This window comes from Cryptomeria japonica, chromosome 10, assembly GCF_030272615.1.
Source record: "Cryptomeria japonica chromosome 10, Sugi_1.0, whole genome shotgun sequence".
In the NCBI taxonomy this organism is placed as follows: Eukaryota; Viridiplantae; Streptophyta; class Pinopsida; order Cupressales; family Cupressaceae; genus Cryptomeria; species Cryptomeria japonica.
In genome coordinates this window covers 822,353,032-822,361,991 of record NC_081414.1, presented here as the reverse complement: position 1 = coordinate 822,361,991, position 8,960 = coordinate 822,353,032, and the positions used below count along the sequence as shown (strand labels likewise).

The 8,960-nt window shown below is 35.9% G+C and overlaps 1 protein-coding gene across 1 annotated transcript; it reads right to left on the bottom strand.

Annotated features, from left to right (window-relative positions):
• Positions 1-896: 896 nt before the first annotated feature.
• LOC131036594 (uncharacterized) lies at positions 897-8,367 on the bottom strand. The gene is made up of 3 exons (XM_059212910.1): positions 8,238-8,367; positions 1,661-1,736; positions 897-1,390 (listed from the first exon to the last, which is right to left on the bottom strand). Exons 1-3 carry the CDS (start codon positions 8,238-8,240, stop codon positions 897-899), a joined length of 573 nt encoding a protein of 190 aa, XP_059068893.1. The 5' UTR covers positions 8,241-8,367.
• Positions 8,368-8,960: the final 593 nt, after the last annotated feature.

Sequence of the window (8,960 nt, the reverse complement as noted above, 5' to 3'; positions counted from 1 at the left end):
ATACAAAGGGGCATGAGAAGATAAACAACAAGGGTCTCATCCAATCACAAACATTACTACAAATGGGTCCCATGTTAGATACCATTGCTAATGATAATTAGGGAAAGGATATTTAGAGGAAGTCAAGGAATATCATTGCAATAACATGAAGGGATGAGTTTATAATTACTTTTAGAGCCAAGATAATTTCTAGAGCCAATCCTTCCTACCCTTATACCTCAAACCTAGGTTCCTCACACTTCAAACAACCATTTGCATAATACATAGGAAAATAAATTAAAAAACAATCAATTTCTCCATTGATGAATTTTTAAAATTTAACATTCTCATAAATAAAAAAATTTAAAATAAATTAAACACAAATTTGACTCAAATACGCAAAACAATATTTTTTAGATAATAAATTTCACATTCTTTAAAAAAAACTAAAAACTCTACCCATAACCATAATATAAAAATAAATATTTTTAGAATTTTAAACAATACAATTTAACCTAATGCTAATACAAAATATTCTCTACACTTGAAACGTATGCTACCAAAAATGCGATCTTAAAATATGAAATGAGAGAACACAAAACTTAAAGATAACGAAATGAAATACTATCTATTTGGAGCTCATTGATAATGACATGATAATAACATCCACCCATTTAATAAAATTCACATATATATAGGTATATATGGTCAAATATAAATATTGTCGTGTCAACTTCGTGACCATAAGCAATTTACTACACACTTTTTACATATGAAGATAGATTTACATTATGAAAGTCCAACGGCTGAAATAACATGAAAGGTGACGGAGAAAACTTAACTGCGAGCACCCTACACTGACAACAAAACACACGGCTGTACAGCAAACAAACCTTAAACAAACAAGCCAGAAGAAATTATGCGGCATTGTGAGCAGCGATAAATTTGGTTATGGCATTGACGGCAATGAGAACATAAATCGTGACTGCCAGAAACAGAAATAAGAAGAAAAGACAGCGCTGAACTGAGCAGTCGGCAACAGTGGTAGTTTGATGGTTATTTGGGTTTGGGTTTCCCTCTGATTGTTCTTCGTTGCTGATTTTGCGATAAATTATATAAAAGAGCACTCCTAAAATTGAGGAAAAAGCAACCAAGCATATCATTACAACCAACAAGTTGGTGAGGCTATGCCACTGATTGAAGTAGAGCCCGAAAAATGGGATAGATAACCCAAAGAGTGTTAATGCGCAAGTGACATATTTCCATATTTCGTCTCCACTCGATTGCACAAGTATCGTTCCAGGAGCTGCTCCGTTCATATTGATGTGCGCCTCGGTCGGATGCCGAGGTGGTCCTCGTTCATTATTTTGATCCTCTGCTATAGTCGCTTCATATGTTCTTCCCGCAGCCTCTGCTTTACAAGTGTAGAATAATATATTGTGAGCTTAGACAGTCCATGATAATGGAACCAAAACATCTGGGTATGCTAGTTTTGACTCTTGTTTATCATCCAAGATAAATTTTTATCTTATTCTGATGGCGAATCAAGAACGTGATCCAAAACGTCGATAAGGGGCCTCTCAGAACTATTGACTTTATCTTAATATTAAAAAAATGTGGAATATAATCAGATTTAAAAACTAAATGGAAGAAATTATCCACACGGATTAACAATGCATACCCTCTTCCACCATGAGAGCCAGTTCTTGTTCCATGGTTACAGTTGTAGGTGTCATTTCAGCAGGTAAAGTAGAAACCTGCGCAAATTGATCAGAACATATATTAGCTTATCCCTCAATACCGATTCATTTGAATTGATCTATCTTCCTTAACCGGGGCCATATAGGAATAATAAAAAGTCAAATGTTAAGTACAGTGCAGGCACTAAATACGTGAGACGGAAGAAAATTACCGCGATCTTTTTAAATACGTGGCCATGGTGATTAATTTCATTAGCTTTAATTATTTGGCCATTAATAACGGGGTGGACCCTAATTATTAGTAAATTGTTTTCAATGATTTAGAGGATGATCTTAAAATACATGACCATCCAAGGGAGTAACAGCTAATGACTGTGAATTGTTACATATAATTTAGGAGATGCTTTTAAATATATAATCGTCGTCGTTATTTTGAATTGTTAGATCATTCGTGAAAAGAGTACAAGCTCATTATTGTTAAAGAGAACTTTTAATAAGAAAGGATTTTTTTTTATTCAATGATCGATTAAGATTGCATCGTGAAATTTCGTCTTAGACTACGGTGCACTTCAAAATTTAGTTCGCTACATTCAAATGCTTTGCGATGAAGTATGGAATAGAGTATACTTCAATAAATTTTAGTCAATTATGAAGAACAAATCAAATGATTATAGCAGTATTTAAGTAACAAAATGAAAAGAAACATATCGGAAAACAACAAAATTTTATTAGTATATTGTACACAGTTTATTGAAATAAGAAGCCTTTTCCAATTTATGAAGAGTGATATTTAGGTGGAGTGTAAATTAACTAATCATTTCAATTCAAAATGGAATGCAAAATAGGAGAATCACTAAACTATTTCATAAGTCCATAATAAAGCTTTCACAATACTTAAAAATGCAAACAACTACATAATCATGTTGCACTACTTAATCAAATGAACACAAAAAGATCAAATGAATAAATTTGCAAAACATTAGGTAAATTTTGGAAAGGAAATCCAGATTAAAGAAGTTAGTTAATCCATGATAAATAGTTGTGAATCAATACTGAATTGTTGAAAAAAACTTCCCTATAAAATTATATGTTATCTCTCGCGAAAAACTACTAAAAACTATTTATAAATGCAAAAGCATAAGGCAAACTTCTATCCAACGTGCAACAATGGATCGAGGGATTGTAGAAGCTAGATAATCTCACATAGCTCTCTTCAATAAAATTCTCCTTAGATATTATCTGCCTAAATAGAGGTCTTGTATAGCTAGTCACCTTTAGTAGGAATAAGGTAAGAGTCATATTTGTTTTTCCAAGTCGACGATGAATGGAAAGACAGATTTGCAGAAGAGTTGATTGTATGGCTTTCTTCTTCTCATTTTTGCTCCATTTGACCCTCTCCGTTGAAAGGTTAGATTAGTTTTCTGTATCCTCTATGCATGTGGACATCTCCATTTCTCCGTGACTAGGTTGACTGACTTGTTTTGCTTTTGCAATATTTGTTTTCAAAACTATCTTGCTAGATCTATAGAGAGACAAAGCAATCAGATGCAGTTTATATTAAATGGGCTTCGAAGTATACGAAGGCACTTATGAAAGGTTTAGAATGTTGAGGTAATGACCGGCGAAGGTTTCTAGGTCTATAAATATTTAGTTTCCAACAAGTTTGCAGCAGAGAAAAGCCTCGCCTTCTGCTTTGCTAGGGGCGTCTAGCTGTCTGTAATTAGACAACTTTTTGCTAGGCTGCTTGGCAGGATCTGTGTCGATTCTGTTCATCTTCAAGTATCTTATTCAGTATTTATTTTTCTCAGTTCAACATGAGGCCGAGTCTAAGCCGAATACCAAGATTCTCTTCATCATCAAGTAGCTTATTCAATGTTTGCTTTTCTGATTTCAAATAGTTTATCCAGTCTATGTTGAATCGCAAAAAAGATGTGCACAAGAGTTGAATGTATGGCTTTTCTTCTATTCGTTTTGGCACCACTTCACCTTTCTGCGTAAAGGTTAGAATAGTTTTGTATATTCTCTATGCATGTCGACATGTTCATTTCGAGGGTACTTGGTTGGCTTGCTAGTTTTTCTTTTGCAACATTTGCTTTCCAAAGTATCTTGCCAATCTGCAAGGACGAAACAATGAGATGCAGTTTAGTTTAAATGGGCTTCAAAAGTATTTAAGTGCAGTTATGAAATGTTTATAATTTTGAGGTAATGAAAGATGCAGACCTCTAGGTCTATGCCTATTTAGCTTTCAGCAAGTTTGCAGTAAAGAGAAACCTCTACTTCTATTTTGGTGCGTGCGTCTAGCTGCCTGTGATAGAGAATCTTGTTCTACTTCTTCGTTGCTGCGTGTGATTAGAAAGGTTTCTGTTGGGCTGCTTTGCAGGATCCATCTCTTCAAGCAACTTATTTAGTATTTATTTTAACCGATTTCAAGATATTTATCCAGTCTAAGTTTAATGGCAAGAAAGATGTGCAGAAGAGTTGAATGTATGGTCATTCTTCTTCTCGTTTTGGCTCCACTTCACCTCCCCATGCAAAGGTTAGAATAGTTTTGTGTACTCTCTATATATGTTGATAACTTCATTTGAAAGGCAATTTGTTTGCTTGTACGTTTTCCTTTTGTAATATCTGTTTTCCAAAGTATCTTGCTAGATCTGCAAAGACAAAACAACCAGATGAATTTTAGTTTAAATGGGCTTCAAAAGTATATGAAGTGATGAAATATTTAGAATGTTGAGGTAATGACAGATGCAGGTCTCAAGGTCTATGAATATTTAGCTTTCAACAAGTTTGCAGCACATAAAGACCTCTATTTTTTCTTTGGTGCGTGCGTCTAGCTCTGTATGATAGAGACTCCTGTTTTACTTGACAGGCTTTTGTTAGTCTGTTACGCAGGATCCATGTTAACTCTTTTAATCTTCAATCAGCTCATTTGGAATCGATTTTTATGAGCTCAAGATGCTTACCTAGTCTAAGTTGAAAGGTAAGAAAGATGTGCAGAAGAGTTGAATGTATGGCTTTTCTTCTTCTCGTCTTGGCTCCACTTCACCAACTCCGTGCAAAGGATAGTTGTGTGTTCTTTATGTATGTCGACAACTTCATTTCTAAGGGACTCCGTTGGCTTGCTTGCTTTTCTTTTGCAACATCTGTTCTCAAAAGTATTTTTCTAGATCTACAGAGACAAAACAATCAGAGTCTGTTTAATTTAAATGGGCGTCAAAGTAAATGAAGGCAATTATGAAGTTTTTAGAATGTTGGGGTAATGACAGGCAAAGAGCCTCTAGTTCTATGCATATTTCGTTTTCAATAAGTTTTCAGTAAAGAAAAACCTCTAGTTCTTCTTTGGTTCGTGTGTTTAGCTGTGTGATGGAGAAACATGTTTTACTTCTGCTTTGCTGCTTGTGATTAGACAGGTTTTTGTTAGGCTATTAAACAGGATCCATGTTAATTTTGTTTATCTTCAAGTATCTCATTTAGAATCTGTTTTTCTAAGTTCAAGATGCTTACCTGGTCTAAATTGAATGACATGAAAGATGCGCAGAAGAGTTGATTGTATGGCTTTCCTTCTTGTCTTGGCTCCACTTCGCCCTCTCCGTGCAAAGGTTAGAATAGTTTCGTATTCTCTATGTATGTCGACAACTTCATTTATAAGGGACTTCGTTGACTCGATTGTTTTTCTTTTATAATATCTGTTCTCAAAAGTATCTTCCTAGACCTACAGAGATGAAACAATCAGATACAGTTTAGTTTAAATGCGCATCAAAGTAAACGAAGGCAACTATGACATGTTTAGAAAGTTGAGGTAATGACAGGTGAAGACCTCTAGGTCTATGTATATATAGTTTTCAATTAGTTTGAAGTAAAGAAAAACCTCTAATTCTGCTTTGGTGCGTGTGTCTAGCTGTATGTGATGGAGAAACATGTACTACTTCTGGTTCGCTGCCTATGATTAGAAAGGAAGGATCCGTGTTGATTCTGTTCATCTTCAAGCGACTCATTTAGATTTTGTTTATCTGAGTTATTATGTTTATCTTCAGCCAGCTCATTTAGAATTTGCATACCTGAGTTCAAGTTGCTCGCCTAGTCTATATTGAATGGCAAGAAAGATGCGCATACGAGTTGAAAGTATGGTTTTTCTTCTTCTTATTTGGCTCCAATTCACCCTCTCCGTGCAAAGGTTAGAATAGTTGTTTATTCTCTATGTAATGAAAAACTTTATTTCTGAGGGACTTCGTTGGCTTCCTTGAAGCGCCTTTGCAAGATATCTGTTTTCCAAAGTATCCTGCAGATCTGCAGAGACAAAACAATCAGACACGGTTTAGGATTAAATGGGCTTCAAAGCATACGAAGGTAGTTATGAAATGTTTAGAAGGTTGGGATAATGATAGATGAAGACCTCTAGGTCTATGCATATTTAGTTTACAACAAGTTGTTTGCTCGAAGAAAAACCTCTACTTCTTTGCTGGGTGTGTCTAGCTGTGTGTGATTAGACAGGTTTCTGTTCATCTTCAAGCAGCTTATTTAGTATTTTTTTCCTTTTAGTTTCATGAAACAAGAAGCCACTGCTTGAGAAAAAGAAACAATTTCCTTTACTTTTGGAAATCAGTGATGGAAGTACCTGAACATCTTTTCTCTAGGTTCGTTTGGCTTTTCTGTGTACAGGAAGAAGAATACTCCTATCTATTAGAGGTAAAGACAGCATGTAATATATTCGATTCAGGGACAGATGACTGGGTCGTTGTGAGGTTTGGGGACAGGTTTTTATGATAGACAAGAGAAGGAAAATGCATACCTTCCAGAGAGATGTTGGCGTTTAGCTTTGCGTTTAATGATGACTTTCAGAGCTTCCGTCTGTGGCAGAAAAAACCATAGGCCTCCAATTAAAGGGTTGATTATTGATGTTCTTGTTTCTTTGGGAGCTGTTACATTGTTTCAATAGTTTGAGTTTGGAGCTTCCATCTAGATAGGCACTTCTTTAATTGTCTTGGAATTAAGTCATACCTGGATCAAAGATCGATTAGTTCTAAGAAGGGCAGTAACTTAGTGGTAGAGCACTCTAGCACCAAATAGAAGGTTCTAGGATTGGACAAGTAACTCAGTGGTACACCACTCCAGCAGCAAACGAAAGGTCCTAGGGTCAGGCCAATAGTTCAGTAGTAGAGCCTCTACCAGTAAATGAAAAATCTTAGGGTCAAGTCCTAACTGTTCCATGATAAATTCAATATGATATCAGAATAAGGAAAAGCTAGGAGCTCCAAGTATTCTATAAAGCGGCTTAAGGAAGAGTGTTGGAACAAAGAAACACCTTGACTAGAGATAAGTCAGTCCTAAAAGACCAGTAGCTCAATGGTAGAAAATTGCAGCAGTAAATGAAAAATCCTAAGATCAAGTCCTAAATGGTCCACGATAAACTCAGCATTATATCAGAACAAGGCCAAGCTAGGAACCTCAAACATTCTATAAGGTGGGTTAAGGAAGAGTACTGAAACTAAGCTACACATTGACCAAAGATGGGTCTATCCTAAAAGGCTAATAGTTGAGTGGTAGAACAGTCCAGCGGTAAATGAAAAATCGTAGGATCAAATCCTCCATAAGAAACTCAACATGATATCAGAACAAGGCCAAGCTAGTAGCCCCAAGTATTCTATAAAGTGGGTTAAGAAAGAGCATTGGAACTAAGCTACACCTTGCCCAAAGATGGGCAGGTCCTAAAAGGCCAGTAGCTGAGTGGTAGAATACTCCAGCGGTAAATGAAAAATCCTAGGATCAAGTCCTAACTGGTCTATGAGAAACTCAACATGATATCAGAACAAGGCCAAACTAGGAGCCCCAAGCATTCTCTAATGTCCCTTAAGGAAGAGTGCTGGAACTAAGCCACATCCTAACCAAAGATGGACCGGTCCTAAAAGGCCAGTAGCTCAGTGGTAGATCACTCAAACAATAAATGGAAATCCTAGGATCAAATCCTAATTGATCCATGAGAAACTCAACATGATATCAAAACAAAGCCAAACTAAGAGCCCCAAACATTCTATAAAGTTGTTTAAGGAAGAGTGTTGAAACTAGGCCCTACCTTAACCAAAGATGGGCTGGTCCTTAAAGGCCAGTAGCTCATGGTATAACAGTCCTAACTGCCCATGAAAATCTGAACAATTTGCAGCTGTCACTTTGACAGACATAGCAGAAACCTGTGCACATCGATTAATCTGCCTCAACAGTGATCATATTGGAATATCAAAGATCAGATCAACTATCTGATCATGTTACAAATTTACAGATTCCAATACCCAATTAGGGTTTGAATCCCCCTTTCAAGGAAGTATCCAAATAACCAAGTCAACAACAAAGATTCAAGAATATCACAGAAAGATTCAGAAACAAAATGGTTGCAACGTTGATTAAATTTACAGCCCAAAGGTGTATGAATCAAATCCTAGCTTCATAAAGAAATATAACTAGCAAGAACGATTTCAGGACGAATTCCTGTCAAATACACGAAAGAGAATTGATGACAAGAAAAGGAAAATGCATACTTTGCAAAGAGATGTTTAGGAGCTTTACCATATCTGACTACCACTTCAAGCAGCCTCTCCAACCTCACACCATAGACGTTCAGAACTCCATATATGCCTGAGTCTGGAACAAAACAAGGTAACAAATATTCCAGAAGTCCTGATTTTCTGGAATTTTTTATATCGGACCAATGGACAAGAATGAAGTACCAGCAGTAGCCTCTCCACCCTCGCACCCTAAACGTTCAGAACCCCATATCTGACTACCACTTCACGCAGCCTCTTCAACCTCGCACCCTAAACGTTCAGAACTCCATACCTTAAGACTAGAAAAAATGACACCGATCCAGTTTCACACCCTGAAGTTTGTATCGTATAGTTTTACCTACTGGTCACACCGACCCAATTTCATATTGACTATTAGTCAGTCTCCCACTGATTTAAAATTTCGTACCACATTTTTCTGCACACCACAATTTATTTTATTCTTCAGCGAGGCGATGCCAACAGAAAAATCAATGCATTAATTGCCAATAAATTATATGGAAAATAATAAGTGATAGTAATACCACTTAAACTTGAATAAGACCATGTGCCGTTGAAAGTAATGTATAAAACTATTCAGTAAATTATAAATTGCTTTTTCATATTCCTTTTACGCCCTCTTATAAAATGAGTGTGAAATGGAACTTTTTACAGTGGTTCCTATCTTTTTTTAAATTTAATTCAATTTTTATAACTTCTAATAATTCGTATATAATTTTAATATGTA